This window comes from Bufo gargarizans, chromosome 6 (assembly GCF_014858855.1).
Source record: "Bufo gargarizans isolate SCDJY-AF-19 chromosome 6, ASM1485885v1, whole genome shotgun sequence".
In the NCBI taxonomy this organism is placed as follows: domain Eukaryota; kingdom Metazoa; phylum Chordata; class Amphibia; order Anura; family Bufonidae; genus Bufo; species Bufo gargarizans.
The window spans coordinates 343,691,884-343,711,428 of NC_058085.1; the positions used below are offsets into that span (position 1 = coordinate 343,691,884).

The 19,545-nt window shown below is 47.4% G+C and overlaps 1 protein-coding gene across 1 annotated transcript in view; it reads right to left on the reverse strand.

The window, feature by feature from the left end:
* FANK1 (fibronectin type III and ankyrin repeat domains 1) overlaps positions 1 to 19,545 on the reverse strand; it is a 106,045-nt gene that overhangs the window by 29,006 nt on the left and 57,494 nt on the right. The window contains exon 4 of the mRNA XM_044297169.1: positions 14,884 to 14,965. Coding sequence (XP_044153104.1) covers positions 14,884 to 14,965 — 82 coding nt within the window. The remainder of the gene's footprint in view (positions 1 to 14,883; positions 14,966 to 19,545) is intronic.

Consider the following 19,545-nt stretch of genomic DNA (forward strand, 5'->3'; position numbering starts at 1 on the left):
TCACATGCGGACCGCCCCAGGAAAGGAAGACCAAGAGTCATCTCTGCTGCGGAGGATAAGTTCATCCGAGTCACCAGCCTCAGAAATCGCAGGTTAACAGCAGCTCAGATTAGAGACCAGGTCAATGCCACACAGAGTTCTAGCAGCAGACACATCTCTAGAACAACTGTTAAGAGGAGACTGTGTGAATCAGGCCTTCATGGTAGAATATCTGCTAGGAAACCACTGCTAAGGACAGGCAACAAGCAGAAGAGACTTGTTTGGGCTAAAGAACACAAGGAATGGACATTAGACCAGTGGAAATCTGTGCTTTGGTCTGATGAGTCCAAATTTGAGATCTTTGGTTCCAACCACCGTGTCTTTGTGCGACGCAGAAAAGGTGAACGGATGGACTCTACATGCCTGGTTCCCACCGTGAAGCATGGAGGAGGAGGTGTGATGGTGTGGGGGTGCTTTGCTGGTGACACTGTTGGGGATTTATTCAAAATTGAAGGCATACTGAACCAGCATGGCTACCACAGCATCTTGCAGCGGCATGCTATTCCATCCGGTTTGCGTTTAGTTGGACCATCATTAACCCTGGGTTCACACCTGAGCGTTTTACAGCGCGTTCAAACGCGCTGTAAAACGCTCAAGACATGAAATCCAATGCTTCCCTATGGGAATGGTTCACACCTGGGCGTTTTACAGCGCGTACGAACGCGCTGTAAAACGCCCGACGCTCAAACAAGTACTTGAGCTTCTTTGGGGCGTTTTGACGCGCGTTTGTGGCCATAGGACACTGCAGTCAATGACACAAACGCGCGTCAAACGCGCGTTCACTATTACAAAAACGCGCGTCAGAAACGCGCGTTTGACGCGCGTTTGGGAAACGCTCAGGTGTGAACCCAGGGTTATTTTTCAACAGGACAATGACCCCAAACACACCTCCAGGCTATGTAAGGGCTATTTGACCATGAAGGAGAGTGATGGGGTGCTGCACCAGATGACCTGGCCTCCACAGTCACCGGACCTGAACCCAATCGAGATGGTTTGGGGTGAGCTGGACTGCAGAGTGAAGGCAAAAGGGCCAACAAGTGCTAAGCATCTCTGGGAACTCCTTCAAGACTGTTGGAAGACCATTTCAGGTGACTACCTCTTGAAGCTCATCAAGAGAATGCCAAGAGTGTGCAAAGCAGTAATCAAAGCAAAAGGTGGCTACTTTGAAGAACCTAGAATATGACATATTTTCAGTTGTTTCACACTTTTTTGTTATGTATTGTAGGAAGGTGCAAGGGTCCGTCATTGACGGAAGGTACGTGTCACCGAGGTTCCTGGCCTCGGTGAGATAAGAACCGGTTATTTTATGTGTCAGCAGCAGCTAGTGCTCGCTGACACTGTTTGTTCTTAGTGTGGCTGAAAAGCCGATCCGGGCCGGTTCTTATTGGGAGCAGCCAAAGAGCAGGGTGGGTGGCTGTTCCCCGCGTCCAGGCCAGGTTTTGGGCTGGGGTTTAAAAACCCAGCCAGCAGCTCAGCTGGGTGTGGTATGTTCCTCCAAGTAAAAAGTGGTGCTGTGAAGGCTCTGTGTTTTTGGGGAGCTGCATGAGAGCCACCAGCCGGAAGCCAGGCACCCTAAAAGCCGGCTGTGGATATTCAGGTGACGTGTTCGTCTTGAGTTCTGTGGACTTTGGCCATGTGAAATAACATGGGGATTTTCTGTGGTGTGCATTAACACCAGGACTCTACCAAGTGTTTATGTTATTTTTTCCTTGTTGTGTGAATAAACACTGACTTTTCCGTTACTACCGTGTTCTTGCCTCTGTACTGCGTTCGCTTACCCTGCCTACCAGAGCGAATCCCCACAATTGGTGGAGGATGCGGGCAAGCGCAGTGAGGCTGGCGTGGAAGCCGAATTTTTTTTTCTCTCTCTCACGGTTGTATGTCATTTATCAAGCCGGCTAGATTTAAACCGGTGTCAAGAGACAAAATGGAGGCTGTTATGAAGGCCCTCGTGGAAGCTAACCTGCAGCAACGCGAGGCTAATAAGCAGCAGCAGGAGACCAACCAGTTGCTGCTACAACATGTAATGGCATTACAGTCAGCAGGAGCAACCCCAAGCGTACATGATGTCCGGAAAGCAGTACGTGCAGCGATCCCTAAAATGACCCCTGCAGACGACGTCGAGACCTACCTGGCGATGTATGAAAAAGTGGCCACCAGGGAAAAGCTGCCCCAAGACCAGTGGGCTGAGGTCGTCGCTCCGTTTCTGACGTCAGAGTCCCAGCGGGTGTTTTTTGACTTGCCTGACGATCAAGCAGCCGACTACCCAAAGGTAAAGGGGGAGATCTTGGCAAGACTGGGGGTGAATGTACTGGTCCGGGCCCAGCGGGTGCATCAGTGGGGGTTCAACCCGGCGGAGCCCGTGAGACCCCAGTATTATGACTTGCTTAACCTGTTACAAAAGTGGCTACAACCTGACGTGTTGAGCCCCACTGCTATGTTGGACCGGTTATTAGCAGACAGGTTCTGGAGGGCTCTGCCACCCCCTCTCCAGCAATGGATTGGCCAGGTCTCCCCAGGGAATGCGCTGGAGATGGTCGACCTGGTGGAGCGCTATGAGGCTACCCGAAACTTACAGGGGGGTTCTGTTGGGAGGGGGGCAGTCAGATCCCGTAACTCTCCACCCCGGACCCAACAACCGGTGCCCATCAAACCTGCCCGAGATATAACCCCTGTGGACCCCGCTCCAATAATCTGCTGGCGGTGTCGGGAGCCAGGTCATGTTCGAGCGGACTGTCCACGTCAGGGGGAACCCATGGACACAAACTGTGGCTTCCGTCAATCGTTATATGCCAGGAAACTGTGTGCAGTGGGTGCTTCGGAGCCTCTGAACCACCTGTGCCAGGTTGAGGTGGGAGACACTCCAGCGGAGGCTCTGTTGGACTCAGGAAGTCTGGTGACCCTGGTAAGGGCTTCCCTGGTACGCTCCGCTGAGTACACCGGCCGTAAGGTTGGAGTCATGTGCATCCATGGGGACTTAAAAGACTATCCTACTGCTATGGTGTCTCTGTCTACGGTTTCCGGCCGGTGGATCCACGAGGTGGCTGTTGCAACCCACCTCCACTATGAACTTATAGTAGGGAGAGACTTCCCGGGTTTCACGGCACTGTGGCCGGTTCCGAGAGTGACTGATATGCATGATACAGGGGTAACCCTAGCAGAATGGCCTGGCTCAGGGGGGAGACCAGAACCCTGGGAACCTGAGTCTAAAGGTCCCGCGGTAGGGGTGACCGCCACTTCGGTGGAAGAGGAGGAGACATCCCCTCTGAGTGTAATGGTGGGAGACATGGAGGACTTGCCGCCGGGGCCTGAGCTGGCAGACCTCAATGTCTCTGGGGGTAATTTTGGTACCGCGCAACACCGGGATCCAACCTTATCCCGGGCCTGGGAAAATGTGCTAATAATAGATGGTGAACCACAACAACCAGGGGCAGAGTCGGTGTTCCCCCGTTTTGTGGTCCATCAGGATATGTTGTATCGGGTAAACCAGCTGCGAGGTGAATCCATTGAACAGTTAGTGGTGCCTCAGGCTTATCGCAAACTCGTGTTAGAGTTAGCACACCAGCATGTTCTCGGGGGTCATCTGGGAGTGCAGAAAACCCAGGACCGGATATTACAACGGTTTTACTGGCCCAGTGTGTTTAAAGAGGTGGATGAGTTCTGTAAGTCTTGCCCGACCTGCCAGGCAACTAGCCCCCAGCACCTTTTTCGCAGTCCCTTGGTACCCCTCCCGATCATTGAGGTACCGTTTGAGCGAATCGCTATGGACCTGGTAGGTCCTGTACCAAAGTCCGCCCGGGGACACCAGCACATCTTGGTTGTCCTGGATTACGCTACTCGGTACCCGGAGGCAGTGCCACTGCGACATACTTCTGCGAAACTTATAGCTAAAGAGCTAATGGAGATGTTCTCCCGAGTGGGGCTACCTAAAGAGGTCCTGACTGACCAGGGGACCCCTTTTATGTCCAAGGTCATGAGGGAACTCTGCAAGTTGCTGCGTATAAACCAGTTACGGACGTCCGTGTACCATCCACAAACGGATGGACTGGTGGAAAGGTTTAATAAAACTCTAAAAACCATGTTAAAAAGGGTGGTGACCAAAGATGGAAAGGTTTGGGACCTTCTTCTGCCCTATCTCATGTTCGCAGTGCGAGAGGTGCCCCAGGCCTCTACTGGGTTCTCGCCCTTCGAATTGCTATATGGCAGACATCCTCGTGGCTTGTTGGACGTAGCCAAGGAGGCATGGGAACAACAACCCACTCCACATAAAAGCGTCCTGGAATATGTTACCAAGATGCAACAGCGGATAGAGACCGTTTTGCCTCTTGTCAGGGAACATATGGAGGCCGCTCAGCGAGCCCAGAGTCGGATCTATAATCGGCAGGCTCGGGTCCGGAACTTTAACCCGGGTGATCGGGTTTTGGTTCTCGTGCCGACAGTGGACAGTAAGTTCCTAGCCAGGTGGCAGGGGCCCTACGAGGTGCGTGAAAAAATAGGAGAGGTAAATTACAGGGTACACCAGCCGGGGAGGCGAAAGCCGGAGCAGGTTTACCATGTTAATTTGCTAAAACCTTGGAAGGATAGGGAAACCTGTACGGAAGACAGCCCGCGACCGGGTTTTCTTGGACAAGAGGGTCCGGCTCCTAAGTCTGATGCAAGGGAAGCGGTTGCCACAGTAAAAATTGCTGACAGCCTCTCCTCTAAACAGGCTCAGGAAACCAGGGAGTTTGTTAGTCGGAACACGGATGTGTTCTCAGACCTCCCTGGACGTACTTCCGTAATCCAACATGACATTGTCACCGAGCCTCAGGCAAAAGTCCGGTTAAAAGCATATCGAGTACCCGAGGCTCGGCGAAAAGCCATCTCGGAGGAAGTGCAACTTATGTTGCGGTTGGATGTCATTGAGGAGTCTAAAAGTGAGTGGGCCAATCCGATAGTGTTAATACCCAAGCCAGATGGGACACTGAGGTTCTGTAATGACTTCCGCAAGCTTAATGAGGTGTCCAAATTTGACGCGTATCCCATGCCCCGAGTGGATGAGCTTATTGAAAGGTTGGGCCAAGCCCGGTATTTTTCTGTGTTAGACCTCACCAAAGGGTACTGGCAGGTACCCTTGACAGAGGCTGCCAAAGAAAAAACGGCTTTTGTCACGCCAGAGGGGCTTTATCAGTACAAGGTACTACCCTTTGGTCTACATGGCGCTCCCGCCACGTTTCAAAGGCTAATGGATATTATACTCCGTCCACATCGTCGATACGCTTCGGCGTACCTGGACGATATCGTTATCCACAGCACCGACTGGGAAAGTCACCTACCTAAAGTACAGGCGGTAGTGGACTCCCTTAGAAAGGCGGGACTAACAGCTAACCCAAAGAAATGTGCAATAGGGTTAGAGGAGACTAAATACCTTGGGTATGTCATTGGACGTGGAGTCATTAAACCTCAAGTGAGCAAAATGGAGGCGATACGGAATTGGCCCCGACCTGCTACCTCTAGACAAGTCAGGTCATTCCTGGGAATGGTGGGCTATTACATGAGGTTCGTTCCCCATTTTGCCACTTTAGCGGCTCCATTGACAGGGCTTTTAAAGGGACGGAAGTCCGTGATAGTCCGCTGGAATGACCAGGCGGAAGAGGCTTTCTCCGCTTTGAAGTCGGCCCTGTGTGGGTCCCCGGTTTTGGTGACGCCCGACTTCAAGAGGGAATTTGTGGTCCAGACTGATGCCTCCGAAGTAGGCCTCGGTGCTGTACTGTCTCAGGAAGTCAACGGGGAGGAGCATCCCGTTGTCTTCCTCAGCCGTAAGCTCACTCCAGCGGAGACCCGGTACAGTATAGTGGAGAGAGAGTGCCTGGCCATCAAGTGGGCACTCGAGTTATTATCTAACATCCCGCGCGTGCGCACAGGCCTGTGCCTGATGCGCCCGTGCGGACTTCTCCGTTCGGCTTCATTGAGCGAAGTGCGCATGCGCCGGCACTTCGCTCAACCTCCCGATGACGGCAGCCTTCAGGTCATCGGGAGGTTGAACGAAGTGCCGGCGCATGCGCACTTCGCTCAATGAAGCCGAACGGAGAAGTCCGCACGGGCGCATCAGGCACAGGCCTGTGCGCACGCGCGGGATGTTAGAGAAGAAGGAGGGGGGAGTGACGGAGAGCCGGAGGAGTAGCAAATGATTCTGAGGCGGCGCTGATGACAGCAAAGGAGAAGCTGGGCACGAACGGCGGCGGGTGCGGGAGGCATCTGGAAGACATGAGCATCCCCCTGGGCACCTTAGTGAGATGAATGACAGGTTAGATAAAACGTTTTTTACACTAAATGAGCCTACAGATTTAGCTTATAAGACCACATTAGGAATCGCAAGAGCTCCATGCACATAACCATATTTTTGAATGTGGGGGTCAAAAACTGGTGACAGAATCCCTTTAACTGCTCCTTTGTAGAAGTCACAGAGCAGGTCTCTAAATGCTGTTTACAATAGCTCAGGCAAAATGGCAGCTCTCATAAGCACTTTCAGGAAGCAGAATAAAAAACATTTGCATTCAGAAATACAAAAAAATAAAATAAAAGGATATGTGTCATTATCCGTTTTTTACTGGCAGACGAAAAAGTTATAGGTGACTCTCTTTAAAATCAAAGGGGGTCATTTACCAAGATCACTACGCCTCTTTTTGGCATAAAAAAAAAAGTCACAAGACCCTGTTTTGCAACTTTTAAAACGTCCATGCAACAATATTATATATATATTTTTTATTTTGTCGCACAGGTGTTTTTATGCCGTCCTCGCTAATAAGGTGTGGTGCAGAATAGGGCATCTCACTGGAGCAGATTTTAAACTAGGTGCATGGACAGAAAGAGAATGAGACCAATTTGAGACGAGGCGCGCGCCTCCTCATAAATTAGGCGTATCCTCCAGCAGCGCAGAGGCTATCGAAGACAAATGTCAGGCTTTTTAAATGACCCCCAATAGGTCTAAGTGTAGCCCCAGCTTCAGGTGCATGGCTGGTGAGTCCACACAATCTAGCACTGCCATCTGGGCAATTGGAAAGGGTGATAATTTAAAAAAAAATTGCGGTCTTAAAAGTGGGCCTCTGCCACATCTACAGTCTCAGAACATGGTAATATCCAGATTTCCTTACTGTAATGATGGTTAACAGGAGACTTGGTTACTAACAGATCTGCTGTACGGCTAAACCGAAAAGGCTTCTAAGTGGTTGTCCCACACAAAAAAATTAAAACATTCAGCATTTTTCAAAGCAGCACCTGGATCTGAATACTTTTGTAATTGCATGTAACTACAAATTTAGTACAGCCCATAAAATGTATCTGTATAGTGCCACTGGTTGTTTGCTCTTTGCCTTATTTCTCTGTCCACCTCAGTAGGTGGTCGCACATGCTCTGTCCCATTCTTCAACTGCCCCCAACTGGATATACTGTTAGAAGCTGTGGCAGTTACAGAGAAAGAGCTACAGCAGAAAGGACATGCCCCTTATAAAGGACACACAGCCCCTGAGCTGTAATAGGATGAGAGCTTCAGCAAAAAGGACACCCACCTTGAGCTTTGACAGGGAGAGAACTACAGCAGAAAGGGTACACCCCCTGAGAAAGGACACCCTCTCGAAATCGATCCAGCAGAGCAATTGGAGCAATGAACTGAGGGTAGCTTCAAGGTTCTCCTCCTGCTTCTTTCCACACTCTCCTGGATGCCCATAATCCAGGTTCTTCTTCTGCTTCTTCCCCCACTCGCCTGGATGGCCATATTCCACAATCTTCTCCTGCTTCTTCCTCCCCACCTGGATGGCTATTTTCCAGATTCTTCTCTTGCTTCTTCCCCCACTTCTAGGTTCTCCTCCTGCTTTTTCCTCCTCACCTGGATGGCTATATTTCAGGTTCTTCTCTTGCCCCCCCCCCCCCCCCTCCCGGATGCCCATATTCTAGGTTCTCCTCCTGCTTCTTCCCCTACTCTCCTGAATGGTCATATTCCATGTTCTCCTCCTGCTTTCCCCCCTCACTCTCCTGGATTGCCATATTCCATGTTCTCCTTCTGCTTTTTCCTCCCCACCTAGATGGCCATATTCCAGGTTCTCATCTTGCTTCTTCCCCCACTCTCCTGGATGGCCATATTCCATGTTCTCCTCCTGCTTCTTCCTTCCTACCTGGATGGCTATATTCCAGGTTCTTCTCGTGCTTCTTCCCACACTCTCCGGATGCCCATATTCTAGGTTTTCCTCCTCCTTCCACCCCCCCCCCCCTCTCCTGGATGCCCATATTCCAGGTCTTCCTTCTTGTTTCCCCACTCTCCTGGATGGCCATATTCCATGTTCTCCTTCTGCTTCTTCCTTCCCACCTGGATGGCTATATTCCAGGTTCTTCTTCCTGCAATCCCCCAGATGCCCATATTCTAGGTTCTCCTCCTGGTTCTTCCCCCACTCTCCTGGATGGCCATATTCCCGATTCTCATCTTGCTTCTTCCCCCACTCTCCTGGACGGCCATATTCCAGGTTCCCCCCTCCCCCCCCCCCCACTCTCATGGATGTCCATATTCCAGCTTCTCCTCATGCTTCTTCCCCCACTCTCCTGGATGGCCATATTCAAGGTTCTCCTCCTGATTCTTCCCCCATTCAGCATATTTCAGGTCCAGACTGCTGAGGTCCCTGGTACAGATTCAGACCATGGTTTTGCAAAGTCCATTTTAAGGAAAATCCTGTACAAATTCCGACCCTTACCACAGTTTTTGTGTCCCATTGTGGCCAGATGCCTTGAACTGTTTTATAAGTATATTTTGGCTGAAGCAGATAATTCATTGGAAGTGTCGATATTAATAATGTGCGTCCTCTTATCACACGGCTCCTTTGAACATTTCCTCCAGCAATTCTAATTCAAATCATCAGGTCTGAATATTTTTTTATATTATATATAGAAACTTAAAGTCTTAGAACTTTTCAAGAAGTTTTACTTGTAACCTTTTGTAATTTTCAGAATGACCCCCCTCGTGCCTTATCTCAGTAGAAGCGCTTATGAGCGCCCAGAAGTGACATTTGTATGGATTAAATGTAGATGAGTTTCCTTGTAAAAGTCAGACAGGTAGTTTCCACTTTCTCGTTTAACTTTTTAGAATGATTTGAATAAAATAGTGAAATCTTCCATATTTAAATAAAAATCAAAGCCGCTTGATAATCTGGATTCAGTTAACGTTATCTTGGCACTCTGGACTGGAAAGCGGATCTCTGGTCAAATTAGAAAACTTTACCCGTGCTTATGCTCAGAAGTTCACTTGCAGCAGCAGCAGTTTGTGCTTCAGAGCTGTATAGTTCACACGTCCGTGCTCAAATCCGTGAGAAGGTGGTCAGTGATGCATCCGTAAAGGATCCGCGTTTGGTCTGTGTGTACGTTTTTTGGTGTCCATGTGTCATCCGTGTTTCAGTGACACTGCACAGCTGAAAAATAATTTTCAAAGCATCTCTTACTAATGATCCGTGAAACACGGATGGCATCTGTGGCTTTCACGGACCCATAGACTATAATGGGCGTGATGGATGCGTGAGCACAGGCAAAAAAGAGCGTGCTTCCGTGCTAAAAACAATGACCCACGGACCATGCTAAAACACTGATGTGTGAATACACAAATTAAGGGCTCATGCACACAACCGTATTTTCTTTTCATGTCCGTTCCGTTTTTTTTGCGGACCATATGCGGAACCATTCATTTCAATGGGTCCGCAAAAAAAAAAAAAAAAACGGAAGTTATTCAGTGTGCATTCCGTTTATAAAAACAGAACATGTCCTATTATTGTCCACATTACGGACAAGGATCGGACTGTTCTATTAGGGGCCATCATCCATTTTTTGTTTTTTTTGCGGATCCGTTTTTCTGCGGACTGCAAAATACATACGGTCGTGTGCATGAGCCCGAATGAATGGGGACGTGTGCTGTCCGTGGAGAACATGTACAGCACACATGCGTGGAATACTGACGTGTGAATGAGGCTTAAACCGGGACTGGAAGAGACAACCGTAGTCGGCCAATGAAAAGTTTATTTTCACCCATTCTTCTTCTTTTCAATCAAAGTGGAATTCCCATTTCATATTTTAATATCGCTAGGATATGCTATTGCTTCATAATCATGGGGGTCCGACCTCTAGGATCCCCACCAATCTTGAGAATGAATCAGCACTGCGCCCCCTTTACAGACCTATGTCCTGAATAAGGCCTCTTTCACACGACGTTTACGGGCCGTTTTTTGCGTTCCGTATACAGTCCGTATACGGAAATATTCATTTCAATGGTTCCACAAAAAAAACGTAATGTACTCCGTATGCATTCCGTATTTCCGTTTTTCAGTTCCGTTGAAGGATAGAGCATGTTCTATTATTGCCCGCAAATCACGTCCCGTGGCTCCATTCAAGTCAATGGGTCCTCAAAAAAAAAAAAAACGGAACACGTACGGAAATGCATCCGTATGTCTTCCTTATCCGTTCCGTTTTTGCGGAACCATCTATTGAAAATTTTATGCCCAGCCCAATTTTTTCTATGTAATTACTGTATACGCCATATGGAAAAACGGAACAGAAACAACGGATCCGTGAAAAACGGACAGCAAAACACTGAAAAAGCCATACGGTCGTGTGAAAGAGGCCTAAAGTAAATGAGTCTGACTGCAGTTTGGGTGGCAGGGATCGCTGATGCGCAGGGAAAAACTGTAAATGGGTTGCAGCTCTGATTTAGGGCTCATGCACACGACCGTTGTTGTTTTGCGGTCCGTTTTTCACGGATCCATTGTTCCGCATCTGATTTAAGTCCTCTTTTGTTCCGTTATTCCACAAAACATATCCGTATGCAATCCGTTTTTTGCAGAACGGAAACTGTAACTTATTAATCACCAAACACATGAGTAATATGGGCTGGGCATAGCATTTCTACAGTATGGATCCGCAAATTATGGATGTGTTCCCTGTGCATTCCGTATTTTTTGCGGACCTATTGACTTGAATGGGGCCTCAGACCGTGATTTGCGGACAATAATAGGAAATGCACTACTTTTTTGCGGAACGGAAATATACAGAAACTGAATGCACATGGAGTACCTTCCGTTGTTTTTGCGGACCCATTGAAGTGAATGGTTCCGCATACGGCCTGCAAAAAAAAACAAAAAAAAAAACACGGAACGGAAGCGGAAAGAAAATATGTTCGTGGGCATGAGCCCTTAGGGACAGATTTCCGTTCAGTTTTTTTGTGGATCAGTGTTTCCGCAAAAACCTTCAGTTTTTTTCTATTTCCTGGAAACATATCCAAAATTGCGAATGACATGCGGATGACATATTGATGCATTCCGTACATGACATTTTTGCGGACCCATTGACTACAATGGGACCAGAGACTGCATTTTGCGGACAATAGTAGGACGAGCTCTACTTTTTTGGCGGATCCGAATAACAGAACGGAACAACGAATGCAGACAGCATTTTTTGCGGGGCCATCGAAATGAATGGGTCCGCGGATGACATAATACTGACGTGTGAATGGACCCTTAGGCCTCTTGCACACGACCGTATGGCCTTTTCAGTATTTTGCGGTCCACAAAAAAAATGGATGACGTCTGTGTGCATTCAGTTTTTTTCTGTACTACCGGTGACGTACCGGGGTTCACATGAGTATGCTGGGCAGAGACTTCCTGGTGACACAAATGGGCGCTCTTATAGCACTGCCCTAGGCTGTATTAGAACCTAGGGCAGCGCTATAGACCGCCCATTTGTGCCAGTGATGTCACCGCGATCACTGCTAGGCGTAAGCCTCTGTCTAGTATAGTGAGAACGTAAACAAAATAGACCTCGTCCTGTGCGATGCAGCATCGGAGCAAGAAATGCTCCTACGCTCCATTCATACAGGCTAAAGGAGTGAAGATGAGGTTACGTCCGGGCTCAGCTCTGAACCCGGACATCCCCTTTAAATCTACTAAATGAGAACTGATCTACATGGTATATCTCGTCTGGCGTCAGTTTACAGGCAGATTATCTAAAGTAGGGAAAAAACCGTACGTTCCTACATGGGCCATGTCTCAAGACAGGATAAAGATGTAACCGGAGTCTCCACTAGTAGGCTAGGATATGATGGTATCAACCTTCCTCATTGGGCGTGGTGACCGTTCTACATGTCAGAGGCTACCACGTTGAAATGATTATAGTTGGGCGGCCGCTGCATCCATCTGTAGATCACCATAAGGGAGGGCGGTTTCGATAAGCAGACCCAAGTGATGAAGGGTGAGCCAAGACATAAGAACATAGAACAGTGAGGAATAAGAGCACAAAGCAATTATTACACGCCTATGATAGAACACCGAGGATAACATATTGAAGCCGAAATTAAAAATATGTTACCGCTGCTTAACCCCTTAATGACCAGGCCTGTTTGAGCCTTAAAGACCAAGCCATTTTCAATCCTCATCTTTCAAGAGCCATAACTTTTTAATTTTTTTGTGGGACCTGCTACAGCCAGTGATTGGCTGCAGCAGTAACACGACCCTTGTGACGTCATCGCTATGAGAGAATGGTAGGGGACGGGGAGATCAGAAAGGTGAGCGTGCCTGCAGGAATTCAGGGCCAGGCTTCGTGACACTGGTGGTGTATGCGCCTGACACAACACAGCAAGGCTGAGCGGATGATCTAAGGTGCACTGATGAGCTAAGTTCCACCTCTCGGTGCACTTAAAGGGGTTTTCCAGGACTTCGATATTGACGACCGGAAAAGTCATTAACATCATATCGATGGGGGACCAAAACACCCACGATCAGCTGTTTTGGGAAGCTACGGTATACGGATCTAGAAGCAGACAGCGCTATGCACAGTGTAGTGGCCATGCTTGGGTACTGCAGCTTAGATCATATTCAAGTGAATGCAGTACACTGGAGCCTGAAACGACACAGTGAATGGAACCTCCTTCCGTTTCCTACACTGTATGGTTTCTGGAGCCGCAGATTCCCAAAACAGTTGACTGGTGGGGTGTCGGACCCCCACCAGTCTGATACCTATCCATTGGACAGGTCAACAATATCTGTAGCCCAGACAACACCTTTAATGGATTGACTAAAACTGGCCATACAACTTCAACTATTGGCCGAACATTCATTTGGCCGACAAGTACCTCTACTGACTCTCCCTGTGTATGTCAATGGGAACAGAAGAGGAAGCCAGATACCCCTGATGGTGGCTTATCTTCTAGCAGAACAAGAGAATCGGGCTTTGAAATTCATTGATCCTCATCTGTCAGGGGAAAGCCGAAAGCTCCAAATCCACATTAGATTGTTGGCCAGTCCCACCGAAAACTGCTGGTTCGGCAGACAATAGTCTAATGTGTACAGGAGCCTTTCATTGAAAGTCAATTACAGACAATGGTTCTTTGACTTAAAATCTAAATTTATTAACCTGGTTTAGATAACTGATGGTTATGAATATGTAAATCTGAGAAATTAGGCTACATTCACATGACCGTAGAGTTTTGCGGATGTGCAAAACACGGATACCGGTCATCGCTATTATAGAAAATGCCTATTCTTGTCTGTAATTGCAGACAAGAATAGGACACGCTCAATATTTTTTGCAGGGCTGCGGAACGGAACTACGGATACGGACAGCACACAGTGTGCTGTCTGTATCTTTTGCCGCCCCATTAAAATGAACGGGTCCACACCCATTCCGCAAAATTACGGAACAGATGCGGACTCATTCATACAGTCGTGTGAATGAGCCCTTAGGCCTGATTTTCTGAGGATTTGCAACGGCCGCCTCCCCCCAGGGCCCTCTATATCGCGACCCAGGTTTAGCAGGAATGCCAAGTAGTGTAGTGCGGCCTAAATGTCTCTATGTGTGTCACGGTGCTCCTACCTGGATACGGCTGGACCCCAGGCTTTGGCTCTAAAGCAATAAATAGGGGGAATAATTGAGAGATTTGAAAGAATAACTTGAGTCCAGACCTTGAGATGAAGTTCAATGGCAGGTTTACTTTGAATAAACGTTTCTTCCAACTGCTTACAGGCTTTGTCTTGGTTCCAGCAGGCTTTAGCATTAAACTGGCAGGCAAACTCAACTCTGCTAGATCTCTCTCTCTCTCTGCTGTACTGACAAGCTGACTGAGTAATTTTGATTCTTCTTTATGCTGCACTTCTTTCTGTAGTTGGACTTATGTTTCAGCCGAGGAACTAATCTCCTGGCTCCCTGGCCAGCAGAGCTTAAGGCCCCTTTCACATGGGCGAGAATTCCGTGCGGGTGCAATGCGTGAGGTGAACAACGGACACAACAACGGTCGTGTGCATGAGGCCTTAGGATATCACATTTAGACCTTTTTGGCACGTTTCTTTTTTTTCTTTGCTTTATTGCCTTTGCTTCTTCTTATTCTTCACTATAAAAATGTACGTTAATATTGTTAAATCCGTCCAAACAGGGTTAGGCGGCTGACTTTATAATTCTTCTAAAATGTATTGTCTAGGGCTTCATGCACACAACCGTATACCTTTTTGTGGTCTGCAAATCGCGGATACCGGCCGCAATTTCCCGTTCTGCATATTTTAAAAATGCCTATTCTTGTCCGCAAAATGGACATGTTCTATATTTTTGTGGCGTGCATGGGGCCTGACAAATGAGACAGTCTTGGTCTAAAAAGTTGTGGCTCAAGACCTGTCTGCGCAGTGATAGAAATCGTCAGTCTATTACTATGTTTAACTTTTCATGTGATTTTTAGAAACCCTGAGGAAGAGACCTGACGCTTATGCGCCTTCCACCTCTCGGCACTTGCGCACAGTTCTGGAGAGGTCCCGCTCGGCGCCCTTCAGATTTACAATAACCAGGAGAACAACTAACCCGTTCTGAAGGATTTTTAGGACTGCGGCTTCATCATTCATATTTACGGCTCGGTGAAGATGTTCTCCAGTCATGGGCTCTCCTAAATAAGAAGGGTACGAAGATGGATTATTTCACGGACCTTACCAAAGGTGTTACTGACAGCTGCGTAGTACACAAAAATAGGTTTGACATCTTAGACTACTTTCACACTAGTGTTTTTGTGGATCTGTCATGGATCTGCAAAAACGCTTCTGTTACAATAATACCACCGCATACATCCGTCATGAATGGATCAGGTTGTATTATGTCTTCTATAGCCATGACCACCATTGAAAGTCAATGGAGGATGGATCCGTTTTCTATTGTATGCAAGAAAACGCATCTGTCCCCATTGACTTACATTGTGTGCCATGACATATCCGTCTTGAACAACATTGAAAGTCAACGGAGGGCGGATCCGTTTTCTATTGTGCCAGATTGTGTCAGTGAAAACGGATCCGTCCCCATTGACTTACATTGTGTGTCAGGATGGATCCGTTTGGCTCTGCTTCGTTAGGTGTCCGCCACCAGAGCGGAATGGAGACTGAACTGATGCAAACTGATGCCTTCTGAGCGGATCCTTTTCCATTCAGAATGCATTGGGGCAAAACTGATCCGTTTTGGACCGCTTGTGAGAGCCCTGAACGGATCTCAGAAATGAAAAGCCAAAACGCCAGTGTGAAAGTAGCCTTAAGGCCTCTTTCACACGGGTGTTGCGGGAAAATGTGCGGGTGCGTTACGGGAACACCCGCGATTTTTCTGCGCGAGTGCAAAACATTGTAATGCGTTTTGCACTCGCGTGAAAAAAAATCACGCATGCTTGGTACCCAAACCTGAACTTCTTCACAGAAGTTCGGCCTTGGGAAAATAATAGCATTCTGAATACAGAAGGCATAGTAAAATAGCGCTGGAGGGGTTAAAAAAAAATAAAAAATTATTTAACTCACCTTAGTCCACTTGTTCGCGTAGCCCGGCATCTCCTTCTGTCTCCTTTGCTGAACAGGACCTGTGGTGAGCATTAATTACATGAACAGGACCTGTGATGACGTCACTCCGGTCATCACATGATCTTTTACCATGGTGATGGATCATGTGATGACCGGAGTGACGTCATCACAGGTCCTGTTCATGCAATTAATGCTCACCACAGGTCCTGTTCAGCAAAGGAGACAGAAGGAGATGCCGGGCTACGCGAACAAGTGGACTAAGGTGAGTTAAATAATTTTGAATTTTTTTTTAACCCCTCCAGCGCTATTGTACTATGCATTCTGTATTCAGAATGCTATTATTTTCCCTTATAACCATGTTATAAGGGAAAATAATCATGATCGAGTCCCCATCCCGATCGTCTCCTAGCAACCGTGCATGAAAATCGCACCGCATCCGCACTTGCTTGCGGATGCTTGCGATTTTCACGCAACCCTATTCATTTCTATGGGGCCTGCGTTACGTGAAAAACGCACAAAATAGAGCATGCTGCGATTTTCACGCAACACATAAGTGAACAGCCCCAGAGAAATGAATGGGTCGGTATTCAGTGCGGGTGCAATGCGTTCAACTCACGCATCGCATCCGCGCGGAATATTCGCCCTGTAGAAATGATGATTCATTGACTTCTATGGGAGAGTGTTGTGGGCATGCTTTGCAGAAATCAGGGCCAGCAGATATGTGCCGCTTGGGGAGGTCAGTGAATGGCTGCAGCAGTCAACTTAACCATAGATGGGACATTAAATGCAGCAGGGGAGGGACTATTGATTTGAAGACATCCTCAACTAATGAAATTTACTAGAATCTCATCTACTTTGTTGATGAAAAAATACACTGACAATTTTCCTAACGCAAATCCGGACGGAAAATCAGGAGCAATTCTACAGCCTGTGGATGTGGCCAGAGAGACAGAGGAAAACTGAATGCAGACGGTTGGGAAACCAATGAGGAAAAGATGCAGCAAAGATAATTATGATTCTTTCTCTCAAACTCACTTAAGAAGGAGGCAAATAATGGAGTGAAGGTCAATTTCAAGTTTGATTATAGGGTTCCAAGCAGGAGTGTAACTGCAGGGAAAACACACACAGTGACATCACAGCACAGGAATAACACACACAGTGACATCACAGCGCAAGGATAACACACGCAGTGACATCACAGCGCAAGGATAACACACGCAGTGACATCACAGCGCAAGGATAACACACGCAGTGACATCACAGCGCAAGGATAACACACGCAGTGACATCACAGTGAAGGGAAAACACACGCAGTGACATCGCAGCGCAGGGATAACACACGCAGTGACATCACAGTGCAGGGAGAACACACTCAGTGACATCACATTGCAGGGAGAACACACTCAGTGACATCACATTGCAGGGAGAACACACTCAGTGAAATCACAGCGCAGGGATAACACACACAGTGACATGACCTTGTATTATGACATCATTGTTTGTATTTGTGTGCTGTAAGGTCACAAAATGATGTCACAGCACAAGTATAAAGCCTGCATTAGATTGGCAGATTTTCTGCTAGATGATCGTTAATGGGCGTTCGTAGCAACGCTCGTCAGCAATGATCTCTCAGTGTAATACTGCCGCAGATTACCGGGCAATCCAAATCTTTTGACAGGTTAAAAAAATAAATAAATCATAGTTCGTAGGTGGCAGATCGTGGTGTCTAATCATGATCTGCTGCCAGCAAACAATGATTCAGTATAGGGAACAGTGATGGTAGAACAATCGCTCCTTCCTATACTGAGGAGGAGATTACCGCATGTAATAGCAACAGTCTCCTCTAATACAGCCTTAAAGGGGTTGTCTCTCACGTCAGCATTATCATGTAAATGAAGTTAAAACAAGGCACTTACTAATGTATTGTAATTGTCCATATTGCCTCCTTTGCTGGCTTCATTCATTTTTCCATCACATTGTACACTGCTTGTTTCCATGGTTACAGCCACCCTGCAATCCAGCAGTGGTGGCCGTGCTTGTACACTGTAGATAAAAGAGCTGGACTATGCACACTCATGTGGTCCCAGCCACCAGAGAGGCCTGCTCTTTTTTCCCTATAGTATGCAAGCACGACCACTGCTGCTGGATTACAGGGTGGTCGTAACCATGGAAACGATCAGTGTATAATGTGATGGGAAAACGAATCCAGCCAGCAACGGAGGCAATATGGAGAATCACAATACATTAGTAAGTGCCTCTACATGATAAATGCCATTTTGCTGAAGTGATATATATATATATATATATATACACACACACAGGTCCTTCTCCAAAAATTAGCATATTGTGATAAAGTTCATTATTGTCTGTAATGTACTGATAAACATTAGACTTTCATGTATTTTAGATTCATTACACACAACTGAAGTAGTTCAAGCCTTTTATTGTTTTAATATTGATGATTTTGGCTACAGCTCATGAAAACCCAAATTTCCTATCTCAAAAAATTAGCATATTTCATCCGACCAATAAAAGAAAAGTGTTTTTAATACAAAAAAAGTCAACCTTCAAATAATTATGTTCAGTTCTGCACTCAATACTTGGTCGGGAATCCTTTTGCAGAAATGACTGCTTCAATGCGGCGTGGCATGGAGGCAATCAGCCTGTGGCACTGCTGAGGTGTTATGGAGGCCCAGGATGCTTCCATAGCGGCCTTAAGCTCATCCAGAGTGTTGGGTCTTGCGTCTCTCAACTTTCTCTTCCCAATATCCCACAGATTCTCTATGGGGTTCAGGTCAGGAGAGTTGGCAGGCCAATTGAGCACAGTAATACCATGGTCAGTAAACCATTTACCAGTGGTTTTGGCACTGTGAGCAGGTGCCAGGTCGTGCTGAAAAATGACATCTTCATCTCCATAAAGCTTTTCAGCAGATGGAAGCATGAAGTGCTCCAAAATCTCCTGATAGCTAGCTGCATTGACCCTGCCCTTGATAAAGCACAGTGGACCAACACCAGCAGCTGACATGGCACCCCAGACCATCACTGACTGTGGGTACTTGACACTGGACTTCAGGCATTTTGGCATTTTCCTCTCCCCAGTCTTCCTCCAGACTCTGGCACCTTGATTTCCGAATGACATGCAACAGTCCAGTGCTGCTTCTCTGTAGCCCAGGTCAGGCGCTTCTGCCGCTGTTTCTGGTTCAAAAGTGGCTTGACCTGGGGAATGCGGCACCTGTAGCCCATTTCCTGCACACGCCTGTACACGGTGGCTCTGGATGTTTCTACTCCAGACTCAGTCCACTGCTTCCGCAGGTCCCCCAAGGTCTGGAATCGGTCCTTCTCCACAATCTTCCTCAGGGTCCGGTCACCTCTTCTCGTTGTGCAGCGTTTTCTGCCACACTTTTTCCTTCCCACAGACTTCCCACTGAGGGGCCTTGATACAGCTCTCTGGGAACAGCCTATTCCTTCAGAAATGTCTTTCTGTGTCTTACCCTCTTGCTTGAGGGTGTCAATGATGGCCTTCTGGACAGCAGTCAGGTCGGCAGTCTTACCCATGATTGCGGTTTTGAGTAATGAACCAGGCTGGGAGTTTTTAAAAGCCTCAGGAATCTTTTGCAGGTGTTTAGAGTTAATTAGTTGATTCAGATGATTAGGTTAATAGCTCATTTAGAGAACCTTTTCATGATATGCTAAT